The sequence below is a fragment of the Macrobrachium nipponense genome, chromosome 28, assembly GCF_015104395.2.
Source record: "Macrobrachium nipponense isolate FS-2020 chromosome 28, ASM1510439v2, whole genome shotgun sequence".
Lineage (NCBI taxonomy): Eukaryota > Metazoa > Arthropoda > Malacostraca > Decapoda > Palaemonidae > Macrobrachium > Macrobrachium nipponense.
This window is the reverse complement of record NC_087217.1, coordinates 32,811,280-32,829,287: the sequence shown is the minus strand read 5'-3', so window position 1 is coordinate 32,829,287 and position 18,008 is coordinate 32,811,280. Positions and strand designations below refer to the sequence as shown.

Here is an 18,008-nt window from a genome sequence, read left to right as displayed (position 1 = left end):
ATTCAATCATTTACCTTCATTAAATTGGAAGTCTCTAGCACAATATATCGATTTATGGTGAATTTATGAAAAAAAAAAAATTTTCCTTACATCCGATTGTTGTAATGTTTACACCATTTTAAATTAGCTGTTACATAAAGTTTTATATATGAAAATGTGCGCAATTTCATGTAGAATACAAAAAAAATAATTGTAGGTTGTAGCTTTTCTCATTTTCAAAATATTTGCATATAATTCACGATAAATAGAAAAAACCACGTTCGGTCAACTTTGACTACCAAAATGGTAGAAAAACGCAATTTTAAGCTAAAACTCTTACAGTCTAGTAATATTCAGACATTTATCTTAATTTTGAAACAAACTCGAAGTCTCTAGCACAATATTTAGATTTATGGTGAATTTTAAAAAAAAAACTTTCCTTCCCTCCGCGCGCGGATTCTCCGAAATGCGTACGTCGCCTTCTCATAATATTTGCTCCGTTTCATAAAGTTTTATATATGAAAATGTGCACAATTTCATTTAGAATACAAATGGTCGAAAACTGCAATTATAAGCTAAAACTCTTACAGTATAGTAATATTCAATCATTTATCTTCATTTTGAAGCAAATTAGAACAATATTTAGATTTATGGTGAATTTAAAAAAAAAAACATTTTTTTAAGTCCGCGCCTTACGAATTCATGCATCATTTTGTGATAATATTCTCTTTGTTGCTTTGATCATTTTACAATGTGTTATATACCAAAATGATTGCAATTTAGTGTACAATACAACGAAAAAAATTAACTCGTTAGCTTTAACCGTTTTGCTCACAGCATGATTTGAATACAATTATATATGAAATTTGGTTTTCGTGCTATCATATATCGCATTATTTATATATGATAATGATATTTTTTTCATTTCTGATGGTTGCATATTAAACTTCAGGCAATGACAAAAAAAGGAGCCAAAAATGAACACTTAATCTTGAAAACTAAGCGCGCTGTGATTTTTTTAAAAAGTATTTTTTCCGCTTCAGCGCTCACTCCGAGACCCCCTCGGCATACAGGAGATGATTTTTATTATACCCCTTCGGCATTAAAGGGTTAAGATTGAAATTTTCAAATAGGAACTTTTATGTCTTTTGCAATTGTGTAACTTTCACAACTTCCAGAATTCAGTGAGCTACTTTGAACTTTGTTCAGTTACTAGCATTGTAGGTTAGGTCTGTAAACATCAATCGTACAGTATTATTCAACCACTCAATACAAATAGGTAAAATATAGTGCAAAAATCCTGATAAACCTAATGACAAGCACTAAAACTCATATTACCCAGCAATGTTTCTTTTCATCCATATACAAAGAGCAATCCCTGTGAAAACATGAGGGGTAGAAGCCAAAGTGTCTTGTACAATAAGAAAATTGCTGGTTTGAAACAGCTGACTCACTTCCACCTCAACTGAATATCAGATGCCAGATGCCACAGGTTCCTTGCATTTAAAATTTTATATTGTTTTAACTAGTTTCCAGCTGGCACCACAAGATTTATCCTAATATTAAGACCTCAGGTTTGTTAGCTATGAAAAATACAAATTAAATAAAAATTTGTCATTTTTATATGATGATTGATTACCATATCAATGAGTCTTATGACAGTAACAAGTTTTTGTTTTTTTGCCCAAGAGACTCGAGAAATGCAATCAAAGCCAATCTATTTTAATTACGGTAAAAAAAATCCTGAGAAAGCCAGGGTTCTCCACTGACATAGTTTAGAGAACAATACCTTTAAAAAAGTACAAAATTACCATCCTTTACCCCCAGTGGTGAAGAACAGTATTGTAATGACAAAGGTGAAAAGGTCCAAGTCGAACCATATAACAACCACAATGCCTGCATTGGTGAAGGAATAACATTCCCAACAGAAGCTAATCATACAAGGAATTACAGCACAAACAGGTAGATGCCTAGCTTTTTGCAAAACTTCGCCAACTTAATTTATGAACGTACTACTCCAATGAAAGTTTTACATTTCAAACTCAGACATTATTAAGAAGTTTAAAGGTACAGTATACACTTCCTCATCTATGCTTTAGATGCCTACCTACATTGATTTTAACAAGTTTCCAGCTGGCATCAGATTTATCCTATTGTTATGACCTCAGGTTAGATAACTAGGAAAAATACAAATGAATTAAAGATTTGTAATTTTCCATAATTAACAAACCTGAGGTCTTTACTTATTCAGAAAATTGTTCTAATGCAGCTGGATCCAGTTGAAAATAGTTCAAGGTTTGGTGGCATCAGTATATATCAGCCAATCGGGAGAGAGAGTAGGCAAGGCCTGACTTCTCCCCTTCACATAAATTGTGAGTCTCCAGTTATCTTCCAGCCCATGTAACTGTATGAGGGGTGGCTTGAGGTAGGCCATTTATGTAAAGATCTCGGGTTTGTTAGTTATGAAAAACATAAATAGATTAAAAATTGGTCATTTTTCCATATATGGAACAGCTCTTCGGTCTTTATGTATAGGGAGACATCAGGTGGAAGGATATAGTAAGCTTTAGAACAACTGGAGGTTTGGCTCAACTGGGTTCACTTCCTGGTCAATTGTTAGAGCATAGGAAGGAGTCATATACCTCTGATCTGTTAAGCGAAAGATTACTCAACAGTCAGACATCCAGGCTTTGACACGATGGGAACTCCAGTCTACATTGTGTCTAAGAAGAAAAGAACCTGTAATTGTCGGAGACAAAAAAACCAAGGGTAGCCAACAACCTTGTTTCTATTGTCGATCCCTCTCTCCCCTTCTATTTTCAGAATTTGTATTGTGTAGGAACAATCATAAAATAGAAAATAGAGTGAGTGTTCACTCACCTGTATCTAGCCATTCCAGCAAATGAAGGCTCAAATCTCTCCCCTTCCCAACAAAAGAGGCAAAGAAGAAAGAAAAGAAGGCCAGTCAACCCATTCACTCTCATTTTCACAACACAACCAACATCTTAGGCAAGATACAACCTGTCCCGCTAGAGGCACTGGATCAGCTACAACTTGTTAAGCAGCTACCAACGGACTCAAGGAAACGGTGTCCAAGGACCTATGGGCAATGTCCTGTAGGCAGGAGGTGAAGGACGTTTGACAAACGCACTTACCAGCCTTCAAGACTCTGAACCAACAGGTTCTTTTTAAAGGCAATGGAAGGGCCAGAGCATGCACTGTATATATTGGTATCTGCATCAGAAGAATTGCTGTACATATGCACGTCTAATTACTTCACAAAGTCAAAAGAGAAGGTGTTCTTAGACACTTCTTTCTTGTTCCACCCCATACTAACAGAGTCTTCGACACTCAGGTCTGAGATACCGAGTCCTTTTCAGATAGCTTTGCAGAACTCTAACAGAACATAAAAGTCAACAAAATCTCTCAGGGAGGAGATGAAAAAAAAATTTAATCTGTTATCAGGATCCAAAGGATTTTAAGCCTTAGCTATGAATTCTGGGACAAATTTGAAGGCTATTGGCCCCTAACCACTTGAGTGTTTGACATTTTGTTGAGGCTAAGGCCAGTAAGAAAACCACATGCGGTGCACTGTAGGTATCACTTACGGTTTTTTACATCATCCCTTTGGCCCCTAGTTGCAACACCTTTCATTACCTTTACTGTACCTCCATTCAGTTTCTTCTTGTGACAAATTTCAAACCCTTCTACTCTCAATTTCTATCTAAGCATTGAATGACCTCAAAGTCCCAGCACTGGGCCATTGGCAAAAATTGTATACTATTCCACTCTGTACAGTTCCACAACTTCTGTGTGAGTACTTAGTTCTTGGTTGTCTGCATCGAGAGAGAGAGGACCTTATGCCTCTAGATTACGAGAATCTCAATCTGGCCCGTCGACCGACTCGGTGGCATCCTGTGTATCATTATTCACTACAGGGGCATTACATCTAATTCAGTATCTAGGACTGACTTGATTTTCTCTTGAATCATGGATAGTGTCTCTGATACTGTGCATTGACACCCAGTAGTGAGAATATCCTTGAGATTGCTCATAATTTCCTCCCGGTGTTCAGCAAGTACAGAAAGCAGGATTTTCCTATTAGGAATGCCTGCATGATCTGATTGTGCCAAGACAGAGGGAGGAGGAGAGGTTACTGTTTGGAAGGGGAATCTCCCTCCAGAAGGACTTCAGGTATCAAGGACCTATTTTGGGTTACTTCTCTTCGTTTTTTACTGGCACTATCTGAGGTTACTTCCCCTCTTTGTTTTTTACTGGCACTAGGACCAGCTTGAGAGTCAATGGACCCCTGTCGCACAACAAAACTGTCCAGAGACATTTGTTCTGGCGTTTCTTTAAAATTTGCCTAAAGTTAAACATGGCATTGTCATTAAACATGTTGGAGACACACATTACAATTGCTTTGTTGGGATGATAATTCTCCACAAAATTTTTTACATCATTCCACTTTACATACATGTCCTTAATCCCTGAAGTGGGCACATTGTGTATGCCCATTCGTTTTCTGGACTTTTCAAACCAGCCTCTGCTGGCCTTAAATTCAATGACAGCAGCGCTTATTGTAGGTATTTTCTCACTGAGATCAGCATGCAACAACCTCCAACACATTGCTACTAGTTCTTTCTTAAATTCTATGGTGTTTCTCACCCTTTTTTGCAGAAGGCTTGCACTTGGAACTTTCTTTGGCCCCATGATGGTTTATTTAGCAGTTGCACTTGAATAAAAAGCACAAAAAGTATAAAAACAACCAACACGAAAGTAGACTGGGTCACGAGAGAACATGGGATGCGCTGTTTGGGCGCTCAGTAAGGGGCCTAGTCACGCAGTGGGCCCTGGAAGGAGTGTTTCCCAGTGTACGAAATACGATGATATGTATGAAACATGAATGATATGTATGAAACATGAGACAAAATATTGTCAGAAAAATTCTACAAAAGACAAAACATAAGAAAACCAAGGTTCCATCCACTGTATATAGCTATAGTACATATGCTGTTAGGAATCGAACAATGGGTTACGTTCATAAGACAGTAGTAATGTATTAAAATATTCATAATTACTACATAACTTTGCCTTAAAAGTAAATTCTCTCAAATGTTACACCACTCAATTAAATAACCAGGTACCATCAATTAAGTTTACTCTAGAATTGGAAAAAGACAATTGCCTCCCTTTCTTGGATTTTTTGATACATAGAGAACCATTTCAATGTAAATTCAGCATTTATAAGAAAACCAACCAACAACTTACGTTCATTTCTATTCAGGCCGTCTTAACATCAAAATATAAATTTTTTCTTCTACGTTTTTACGAGCATTGCACATTGTCAGTCCCCAATATTTGGATCAAGAAATTGAATACATAAGAAAAATAGGGAAAGATTTATGTTATCCTTCACATATATTAGATATTTGCTATAATAAAGCCCACAAAAAGTTTTATAGTGTGAGTAACACGGAGAAAGAAACTTCTAAGAACATTCTCAGTTTGCCTTATTTTAACAGATTTGAAACCATTAAATCATTGTTAAAATCCTTTAAGGTCAACCTCATTTTTTCCTATAATAACACACTAAAAGGAATGTTAATAAAAAATGGCCCCAGGGAAAGCAACATCATAATATATAAAATTCCATGTATGGACTGCCGCTCCTTTTATCTCGGACAATCGAGCAAAGACCTAGAAGTGAGAATCAAACAGCATAAATATTCTGTCAAAACAGGGCAAACATCTAATGCAATATTCATTCATTAAAGTGAAAACAACCACGGGATAAATTGGATTGGTAGTTCAGTAATTGCAAGATCAAAAGATGTCTTATCACAAAATCTTTGAAATCTGCCATTATACAAATTACTTCCCATTGTAATTTTAATATTAGTCATGGCCTGATTCATTTAGACCCTTGTATTTGTAACCTGTTTAAGAATGACCACAAAGATGCAATCACAGACTTAAATACAAATTAATTGCTTCATAGATATTTTCTTTGTGTATGTATGTTTTGTGAATAAGTTTTTATTTACCAAAGGAATGTGGTCAATTGCTGCCCTGTATTATCCTTTAATTGTCTTGCCCATGTATCTGAGCAGTTGGACTTAATCTTTTTGTAAACCTCTTAAATTGCACCCATGTTTATGCTTGTTTGGGAAGATTACTCATTCTCCAGGTGTGTTGGATACTAAGTACTAATCTCCTTATAATCCCTATCTGTCACTTATATGACCCTTCTTTGTCATCGCAGTTTCTCATGTATGTCAGTCAGTCTGCTAAGTAAAGGACGTGAGTCAAAAGATCTTGCAGCTACTCCAGTGTTTATCTTTCCTTCGTGGCTTATAACTTTGTTTGTGCATTTATCACATTCCAAACTTTCGTGATTCAGTTATACTACATACATACATACAACATACTACATACATCATACAATATAACATACATACTACATACATACATATATATATATATATATATATATATTGGCCAGAAATATATCTTTTGAATGAGAAAAGAAAAGGTATGTACTCTAATTCAAAGATAATACTAATGTACTGACTTCTTGATGTAATCCTAGGGTCCATGAAAATAGGCCACAAGGAAAATATATATTTCTGATGTTACTACGTAATACTACAGCCTTAGACACCTGTAAATCTGGAATAAAGTTGATGAATAAAGTAGTTATTTATTAAATGGTAATGGAAGACAATTTTTTTAATCTGTAGACAAAAACTAGCTCAATGATTCAGCTATGAAAGAAGTCATAAGTTGACACCCAAAAAATTCTGAATTGTGCCTCTTTCTGTTTGCAAATCTTTGTGAAATGAAATTACCCATTCCTTTGACATTTTAACCGGTATTTTTGAAATATTGTATACATCTTGTTTCTTATCTAAATTCACATTTTCTAGTGAACTACTGATAGTCTGTGAATAATAGAAAGTGAATAGAATATCAGATTTAAAGTGTACTAACTTTTAGATGTTGTCAACATATGGGACTCATTAACTAGTTTAAGTCTTTTTGGTTTTTACTCTATTACGTTGAATAACACATCATTTATGGATACTATAATTAAAACATATAAACTCAAAGTAAATCAGGGTTTCATAGTTGTTTATGGGATGCCTGTAGTAGATATATATATTATTGAGAAAGTCAACAACAAAGAGAAGGAAATTAACTAAAGAGGTCTTTTTCTGGACAATCCAGAACTGCTCTGAATAGCTAAAATATCTTTGACTATTTTCAAAATCTTTAATAAACAAGTTTTCCAAATAATCAAGAGACAATATATGAAAATATTGGTTTTAAATATCTTATATAAAAAGCCATTACAGTGTTCCCCTGTATTCATGGGGGTGGGTACCAGACAACCCCCCCCCCTCACAAATAGCTAGAACCCACAAATAGTTGAAATCCTTGTAAAAACACCTAAAACTGCCTACTATTTTGTTAGTTAAAACTCAAGAAATCCCCACTAAAAATGCCTATATCTGTTTTTTTAATATTTTTATCACAAAAGTGCATGTTATGAGGAAATAGATAAAAAAAAACCCAGGAATTTGTGGATATTTCTCATAGAAAAATACCATGAACAGGCAAATTTTCCATGAATACGTAATGGCGGTATATGTTCCAGAGAGAAATCTGCAAATAAGTGAGTCCGCAAATACGAGGGTTTCACTGTATATTTTATACTGACTAATGCTTCAAGAACTGCTTCAATTACCCTGCAATGACTATTTAAAATATAATTACACTGTAAAATATTTATACTGTTTCTTTTCTCATAAAACCAAGTGCTACTCTACTGATATTTTCACAATATTTTAGGAGATCCACAAAATGTCTTTTACATAAAATGAAAAATCAATGGAAGAAAAGGAAGGAGACGCAGGGACAACGCTACCATGGGGGTTGACTACTGCAGGAGACAAAACATCAGGAAGAGGCGAAAAACTTTCCCAAGTAAGACGAGTCAAAACCCTCCGATGTTCTCTCTTGCCATAAAACAACCTCCACTGCTCCTTAGGCCACGCCCGGCATTCCATGCAAGGATTTGTAATAGTACAAAAATAGAACGCCACCTACTGTAAGTTATGTGAGGGTAGGTCGTTGCCGAAGCCAGAAAACGAGAACAAGGAAAACCTGGAACTCCGGGGCACATACGCTGACGCCGAGAAGGAGCAGAAGCCATAATATCAGTCAAACACACACACACACTAAACACAAGCGAAATGAGCAATGAACCGGGAAAAGGCCAAGAGAGGTTAACACGACTCTCGCCCAGGTGGTCAAAAGAAAGACTGATGCTTGATCATAGGTGAATGGTCTTCGACGATCCTTCACCCGATCTACGCATAAGTTGCCAGATATCACAAGATTCCTTGCTTTCATCTGTTTTTAACTGGATCCAGCTAGGCTCAAGAAATTATCCTTTTGTTAAGGCCAAAGGTTTGTTTGCGTATGGACAACTTTAAAGTCAGCAGATGGAAAAATACACAATGCAGAGTAAAACTTGTTACGTCAGACTCATTTATTTGCACATTAGTCAATTTTTCTTACCAAACACTAATAAACTATACTAAATTAGATTTGAGATAGTCTATATAAGTGAAAACAATAACTTCAAAACTCAGTCAGATTTGTAAGAGTATCTAAAGAGTACAGAGAAGTAAAGAGAGGACACTCATGCATCCCTTTTATAACTGTGGGTCACGGTGGCACCTCTAATGGCAGGCGCGTAACTGGAGTTGGAAGATATCAACTGCACAACAGGGATGCAGTTCTGTTTGCAGTAAATTGTTGTAATTCAATAACACAAAGGCCTGAGTTATCATTTTTACGATTCCCCAAAGACAAGGAAAGGTGAGTGATATGTTTTCAATTACATTTTATCAAATCTAAATTCACACTAACGAAATTATGAGATAAGTTAATGGTAATTCTTTCATTGTTCCTTTGGTTGTTTAATTCACCATGTTTTGTCTGGTTACTAAGTGTTACTGTAGCAAATCAGGCATTCTCTTACTGCTCAAGCTATATCATATAGCAGTATTTGTTTGTGTAATTGGGATCCCAAGAAGCTCTGTCATAATCACTTAGATTTCTTCTTTCTTCATTCTTCTTTGGGTGGTCGTCTTTCTTGGTTCTTCTTTCTTGCATTGTTACATTATTCTTCTTCTGCTTCTGTTGTCCCACAAACTTTATTGTAAAAATTGAGCACTAGTGGTGTAGAATGGTATGAGTAGAAATGTGCTAAGGAAAAAATTTGCTTAAATTATTTAATTATAAATTAAATAATTAACTAATTTGGTTAATATGACACCCTTTCACATACTCAAATGTTCATGATGAGGAATGTATTGTGTGTTGATTTAAGAGTACAAGAGTCCATGACCATGAGCTAGGGAAAGTGTGAACTTCACTCAACTTACCTCCCTCCTACCATCTCAGTCTGTTCCACCTCCTGCTACTTGATTGCGTTTAATTTGTTTACAATTTTGTACTTTTACTTAACAAAATCTGAGTAAGTATAGTGTGCTTGTATGTGTATATGTGATTAGGAAAAATGTGAGATTGAGAAGGAATAGCACAAAAGATAAGAGGCTATTGGAAAGTGTTTATATTTTTATTTATATAATTTTTTTTATCTATGGATTATAATGTTTACTGACTGCTGTATGGAAAGTTTTTAGCTTGTTCTGAGCGCAGCTTCAGGTTTTTCATTGGCAACCTCTTTATACGCATCCATCTTCATCACACTAAAAGATGCAAACAAAAATTGCAGTCTAGGGCTCAGATGTACTAAACATGCTTGTTATGTCTTAAGTTACCACCATATGGTGTTTCTATCCTCATTTTTCTGGCTTTCCTTTGATAATATTCCTGTTTTCCATTTAATTTCTAAACAATATGGTTAAAAACTATTTGTATTTGTCAACACAGTCACAGAAAAAAGTTAAAAAATTAAAGTTTATTACAATCTAGTATGTGACTATGTAATGTTGAAAAACCTTACAGAACCCAAAAACGTAATATAACGAACAAAACATTAATTTTACACCATCTTAAATGTTAGTACAGTGGTTCCCCCGTATTCGCGGGGGATGTGTACCAGATCCCCCCGTGAATAGTTAGAACGCGCGAATGTTTGGAACCCCTATAAAAATGCTAAAAACAGCCTATTTTGTTAGTTAAAACTCAAGAAAAACCCACTAAAAATTTTCGTACATGGTTTTTTTCAGTTTTATCACGAAAAGTGCATTTTATGATGAAATTCATCAAAAAAACCAGGAATTTGTGGATATTTATCATAGAAAAATACCGCGAATGCGCAAATTTTCCGCGAATAATGCAGGGAAACGTTCCCGAGAGAAATCCGCGAATGTGTGAGTCCGCGAATCTGGAGAACGCGAATACGGGGGGTCCACTGTACATCCGGGCCTAATATAATAAAATAATTATATCAATTTTGGTATGATAAAATAAAGATATCAATTTACAATGGAGGAGTTTCAGTTTGTTTATAGTTTGGCCTGATATACGTATCTTACAAATTTATTTATTTATTCATTTATTTCCTTTTAGCCATAATTTTCAACCTTTTGAAAGAAACCTGGTTTAGCACCAGTAGTTATAGATAAAGAGAGGAAAAGCTTTATTTATCTATACTCATTGTTTTCCAATAAAATATATAATTAATCCAGATTAGTGCACTGTTGCATAAATAACAATAAAAGATCAGAAAATAGTGTTACAACCCACAAAAGTGCTAACATTCGTCCTAAACATTAGTGTGGTGTATGCCAGTACAAACAACTTTATGCGCTCACTGTTGGATGGCGCCACCATTGCCGCGGTTACAATTTTCCCTCAAAGACTCTCGCAACTGTCCACTCTTTACCACTCTATACTCTGGTGTATCTACAAACTTATATAAATTGAAAAACTGTGAATGTGTGAAAAGTAAAATATATCCAGCAGTAGCCTGCAAATTATAATGGTTTGTCTGAATCAAATCTGTCACATGAGCATGAAATACCTGACTCATACCAGACCAGCAAATGATCAGCCAATCTAATATAGCATGATTACACTGTAAAAATGCAAACCAGTAATCAACCACCGACACTATATAGTACTTATATAAATCAACATCTATGTAATTTTATATACAATATACAAACATACTGCAAGGTAAATAGTAGAAATATACATAAATATACAAACAATAAATAAGGAGTAATTATTCAGATGTTTCCAGCACCAATAAAATCAGATGATAATTCTAAACTATAAAAATCTATAAAATCTACTTAGTTGTACTACTTCATTGTCTACTATGGATAAAAAGCAAAATATTTCTTATTCCAACCAAATCAGCAAGCAAACATAGCATTAATGGATCTCACTGACTGAAGGCTGAATGCTGGGGTTTGAATATTATTTGGCCACTTGAATCATGTAAATGGTGAAAAAAAAAGCTTTTATTTTTCATTATTTCGTAATTCCTCCTTACTCTAAACCAGAGTACATATTCTGAAACCTGATAAACATCTCATGGTTCCTTTGGCTTTCTAATCAAAAGTCTCAACTAAATTTGCAAATATTTTCATCTTTCCTCAGTTAATAAATAAATATAACAATAAGCTGGTGAGGCTACTATCCCTGATGATTCTTGTGACCAACAAACTGCAAATATCAAATAAAATCTCATATCACATCCTTTACCAGAACTGGAAATGATTCATTGTTAACAGAAAAACATATCCAAGGAACTGGTACCCAGATGTGTTAAGAATGCTGGTATAAATAAAATAAAAGCTAACAGCACAAAAGAACAATCAATATATAATTATGTGTTTGATAAATTCCCTAATTTTTCGTGTGTTTCTTTAGCCACTCAATGACATCTGGAGACTGCATCAGTTGCTGAAAAAAATATATACAGTAAAAAGTTACTTTTGGGATATCTCTGCTGTACTGTATGCCAATTACTACTACAATGTAAAATGTATTTATTTGTTTTTTTTTCTGGTACAAACCTATCACTTTATGACTGCCTTCAGGTGCATCTGCTCCATTTCCAGACAATTCAAAAGGAAGAATCAAGAGCCCTGCCCGCACATCCAGGCTCCCTCCCAAGTCCCTCCCCTGCCAGAAAACTGTCCTACCAAGCATTATCTGAACACTGAAAGTTCTGTGGGTTATCATTATCAATAGATACATAAACCAGACTAGTATCAAAATACTTAAATCTCACAAGGCTGTCCTGAGGGGTCTGTGCTTTAATTTTAAAACATACAAATTTGAAAACTGGACATATTAAAAAGATTTTCACATCCTTTCTTTGATTTATTCCCAGAACTGTATGTTTCCTGTTGGTCGAAGCTTGGCATTCACACAGGATACATAACTTAATGTTGACCTGCATTCTCACCATACAGAATCTGGTCATGTGGGCTATTCTTTAATTATTCATCAGCCAAACAAGGGTGGGCAATCAAAAGAAAAGAAGATATAGAGAGAAACTAATTAGTGTCCGGCAGATATGAAAACATTCCTCACACATGTATGATTGTTGACGTATTTACACTTGGATCTTGAGTGCAAGGAGATTAATTATGCCACAACACATCAACTTAGTGTTGGTAAATGGCAGAATTTAAAACTATTATCTAATAAACATGAGGATTTTGCAAACAAGTAATAAGTAAAGAATGAAAGTAAGAAAAGGAGAGATCAAAAAACTTTTCACAAGGAAGTTGTTTAAACAAACATTCCAAGGTGCACAGAAGCTGAATGCAGAGCAAGTGGGTTTTCATGATGTGGGGATGAGCTACTTTTACAGTGCTAAAAAATCGTACAAAGCAAGTGTCACTTGATAAGTATTTTACCATATCAAAAAGAATTGGTTTGGGGCAAATCGAGAGTAAGTGAAAGACAGGTGAAATGTAGTGAAAGAGAGAAAATCATCTGAGCCCAGCTAGGAAGTCAGTGGGAAGCAAACCCCCATCTCCCACCCCATAACCCACCACCATCCCCTCCCTTTCCTCTCTACCATCTCACTCAGCCCCATCCCGAACATTCGCTCAAGTAAGTCTCTTTTATTTTTTTATTGTGAATTGTTATTGCTTTTACATACATACAGTACATAATGTTTTTACTGTATCTTCCCCTTCTCTCCTCAACAATATAAACACTCTCTCTCTCTATCTCAAGTCAGCTGTGCATCACAGCAGTGACATATGATTTTGTTAATCTTTTACCCCAGAGCACTTGAAAGACTGCACAGTGCGCCAAGGTGTTCCACCTATTGCTTAGTTAAGAGGATGCCAAGAATGACCTGTTTTGCAGAAAAAGACTACTTTTAGCTGAGACCTGTTTTAAGAAGAATCCAGACACTTGGTCATATCTTCACAGGGCAAAGTTTCCCCTAAGGTTGGCACTCTCATAAGGACAGTCAAAGCTCTTTTTCCTGACACCTACAACCAAAGGCTGAGCCATGCTGCTGCTGAGATGCAGGCCACATTCCTGACTCTGAAGGATGTGCCTTCCTGTCAGAGTCCCTCTCATGGGGAGGTTAACAGTCCACAGACTCATGATGATTCAGCATGAAAGGAGTAGTCTAGGCATCTTCCAGGGATTAAAACTTCTACTCCCATGTCATAGGTGGGGGAAGCAGCTTGCTTGCTTTGCTGATGGCAAGAGAATTATCTATTCTGGAGATCAGACTGTTCACCTTTTCCAAAACAAGATATATTCATCTCTAAAAAGAATCCAATAATCTCTTGAAAAAGCCTTTCCAACTCACACTGAAGGAGAAGGAACCTTGCACCCTAACAGATTCCCTAAAGTGTTAGTTGGATCCTCTCCTAAAAGAGAGGTAGATAAAGCAGCTTATACTGGTGAACATTCCTGGCAGTGTAGAGGTGAGATTGTCATATGAGCAAGAAAAGCCTAATGTATTACCAGAATCTTGAAAGGGATGAGCAAGAAAAGGAGTCCGTGGTATTCACAGAATCTTAAAAAGGATGGGAGGACACTGGGTCATGAGAATGTTAAAAAATCTGGTATCATCCTTACCTGTGGCAAACATTCCACCCAAAGGTGACCAAATGGCACTGGTAACCCCCTGGAAACAGGGAGAAACTCAGTTTCTTCTGGAAGGTCTTTTGGGATTCCTCCTTATTATGAGAGGAAAAGGGGATAGAAGAAAATATAGAGGAAGAGGAGGATGAGCTTGATGATGATGAGGAAGAAGACTGGCATGTGCTCCTCTGGCTTATGCCTTCTACTAAGGTAGATTAACACTGCAGGGGTATTGTCCACATGCATAACACCTGCAGGAGAGATTCAAATTTTAATAACTATACCCAGGAAAGCTATAAAGCAACCAAAAAGAAAGTGAAGATACTCTGAGAAAAGACAAGTTTTGATGTAGGAAAAACCTGTTTTTGGTAGTTGCTGTTTTGCCCTCAAAGGATTTACCCTCCATGGTGTGTGCCAGCGCCCCATGGTGATAAGACTAATATCAAAGAAATATCTTTTAGCCTGGTCTTTTAGCCGGGTATTATGCCATAATGATAAACACTATGACAAGTGATAGAGGATCATGGACTCAAAGACAAGAAGGCATTTTATCTTGTCTTCAGCGAAGCTGGACCCAGTTTCCTACGTCAAAACCTGTAGAAGTGACTATTGCGCATGCACACCGGCCATCTTGTTTTATGCTCGGGCCAGCTACAAGACCAAGTTCCAAAAACAGGTTTTTCCTACGTCAAAACCTGTTTTTTGATAGCGTAGTTGCTGTTTCGTCCTCAAAGGAGCATTATAAAGAAATTGACAGGTGACGAAAACTGAAGCTAAAAAATTTTCACCCCAAATATCTCAAAGCTTTAAGATTAAATCATTTAAGGTCCAATGTCAAGCCACAAGTTGTAGTAAAAAAGATAACGAAAACAAATAGGATATACTTTTAGCATAAAGTTCTATAGTGACTTACCTAAGTATGCTGGGTATGGTTGCAACCTTTATGCACCTTCCCCAGCAATAGTCAACATACCCACCCGTTAGGGAGACCCCTAGTTTTCTGTCATGGCGCCTATGGGGTCAGTGATGTTTTAAGAATACTGACTCTGATGACCATCCAGTACATTCAGAAACTTCTTCAAATGATACATTTCTGAAAAAGGCCAATGATGTACAGTGGTACCTCGACATACGAAAGGCTCAACTTACGAAAAACTCGAGATACGAAAGCAAATACGAAAAATTTTACAGCTCTACATACGAAAAGTTTTCAAGATACGAAAGGTTGTTGCTGTAAAGTCACGAGATTCGCCCGGACCACCGAGAACAATTTTAAAACTTCCGCGCCGCCAACTGAGTAAACTCGCCACCATCCTCCCGCTCTCCCATTGGTTCCTGATGCTAGTCACCCCATAAGGTCCTGCTCTCCTATTGGTCAGCATCTACCCCTTGTGCTTTAAGTATTCTATTGGTAAAAGGATGCTGTAAATTGAAAAACTTATTCATGCAATACATTTAATAAAAAAAAATATTAGGTAAAGATAGAATAAAGAATAGAAATGAATGGTTATTATACTGTTTGGTAGCTTCAGTAGTTGAAGAGAGATAATGAAAATTTATGGCTTACTGTGTAAAGTGATTGCTTGGCGATCGTTCGATACTTGTAAGTGCTGGATGTAAACAGAAATTTGGAAGATTTTTTTTTTTATTTTAGTTAATGGTTACTTAATAATTATTTGAAATAAGTACATGCAATACATTTAATAAAAAAATTGTGAATTAGATATCATAAAATATAAAATAAATCAGACTGCCAACAAATACATATTTTTTAGAATTCTTCTTCTGTTTTATTATGATGTTACGTATACGTATGTTTCATTATAGCTCTCAGTAACTCGGTATCTTCATTAGGTAAAGATAGAATAAAGAATAGAAATGAATGGTTATTATACTGTTTGGTAGTTTCATTAGTTGAAGAGAGATACTAATGAAAATTTATGGCTTACTGTGTCCTAGGAAAAATGATTGCTTGGCATTCGTTCGGTACTCTAAGATGGGTAAGAGCTGAATATAAACAATTGATTGGAAGGTTTTTTTGTTTTGTTTGTGTATTATAGTTAATGATTAATTAATAATTATTTGAAATGAGTACATACTGATTATTTATACATTTTATTGGCATATTCTAAGCTTTTAGCTCTTAGGTTTAGATGTCAGAATCATAGACTAGGGTACAGTAGCAACCGCTAACATAGGCTAGGCTTATTGCTAAGGGACATATGCTAAAGTCCTAATATATGCAGTAAAAATGGGGTTGAACATTACATACAGTTGAATATTACTCAAGTATGTACAGTATTTTGCCTTTTTGAAGCCATATTTCTTCCGTCGGACCGGCGTCGTAACCCTAGAACATGTGTTTTAGGCCTGGAAATATAATTTACTGGGGTGTTTTTGGAGGGCTTGGAACGGATTAGCCATTTTACATGTAAAATGTGGTCCAAGATACAAAAACTTCATGATACGAAGGGCGCCTCGGAACACATTAATTTCGTATCTCGAGGTACTAGTACTTAGTTTCTTAATATCATGTGATCTAAGAAAGGAATGTGGGTTAGCTTTTTTAATGAGGGACACTGAAATTATTCTTAGCCCTTGTAGAGAGAGCAGTTTGTTTGTGCTAGGATGTAGGAAAATTGGACCTTCTGAAACATTTGCTGTGACCTCTAGGTAATCCTTAAGTGCTTGAACTGGGCATAATGTTTTGTCTGCTAAATTGAGTTTTCTTATAAGAATAGATTTCCTCTTTAAAGGATTCTCTTTCTTGGCCAGGAATGATGGCCCAGGGGATAACAATAACTGTTCATCAGCAGCTTGTGCAATATATCGTCCCCGTCTAAGAGAGCCCAATTCACTAATACGTGCTCCTGATGCTAAAGCTACCAGGAAGAATGCTTTTTGAAGCATGCATGTGGTGGTTACGTCAGGTCCATCGATTTGAGGAGTACATAAAAGTTTGAGTACCTTATTCAGGGACAAAGTAACTGGAAGTCTTTCAGGAGCGGGTCTCTGTAAAGAAAAGGAATGCAGAAGGGAAGTGACAACTTCTATGTTGGAATCAATCCCAAATCCATAAAGCAAGGGTTCTGTTAATGGAGCATTGTATGCTATAATCATTATAACTGCAAGATGTTTGTCTTCAAAGAGGTGTATAAGAAAATTCATTAGTGTTTCTATAGAAATCTTGATTGGGCTCTCATTCTGGATATAATCTAACCATATCCTCCATACTGACTGGTATTGCCGGATACATGATGTCCCGTAGTTTTTGCACTAGGTACCTAGTAATACTGGGTGAGTAGCTTTCACGGTAGATTATATTTTGAAAATCCACAGGTGAAGGTCTCAGCTTAGAAAGAAGGATGCGTAAAAGACTTTCCCTCCTACTTTCTGGGATAGTACAGTGGATGGTAATGTAATTGACCCCTTCGTCCGCTGTTGAAGTAGTAGGAACCAATGCCTGTTTGGCCAATTTGAGGCTATTAGGTAAGCTGTTCCTTTGAAGTTAGGAACTTGTTCAAAACCTTCGAAATCTGGGACAATGGAGCAAAAAGATATATTGTCTTCCAGTTGTTCCAGTCCTGTAGGAAGGCATCTCTCACTATTGTTTGTTGTTTGATTGTCCACATTCGGGGACACATATACTGGGAGTTTGTGATTCTTGTATGTGGCAAAGAGATCCTCTTCCGGTTGTGGAAGTAGGTTGCATATTATTTGAAAGGAGTGGTTGTCCAACAACCACTCTGTTGAGCCTGTTGTATTCCTTGACAAAGATTCTGCTATTACATTGAGAGACCCTGTAAGGTAAATTGCAGACAAATGCCACTTCTTTTCCTGTGCCATCCGAAGAATGGCTGACATTACCATGTTGAGAGGAGGTGAGTGCGATCCCAATTTTTTTATGCAAGACA

General features: G+C 36.2%; 1 protein-coding gene across 6 annotated transcripts in view; it reads right to left on the bottom strand.

Moving 5' to 3' along the window:
• Positions 1-8,517: 8,517 nt before the first annotated feature.
• Positions 8,518-18,008, bottom strand: part of LOC135201658 (uncharacterized) — a 123,102-nt gene continuing 113,611 nt past the window's right edge. For all 6 annotated transcript variants that reach the window (XM_064230768.1, XM_064230765.1, XM_064230769.1 and 3 more), the window contains one exon: positions 8,518-11,934. In XM_064230768.1, the coding sequence (XP_064086838.1) occupies positions 11,878-11,934 (57 nt within the window). In that variant the 3' untranslated portion in view covers positions 8,518-11,877. The remainder of the gene's footprint in view (positions 11,935-18,008) is intronic.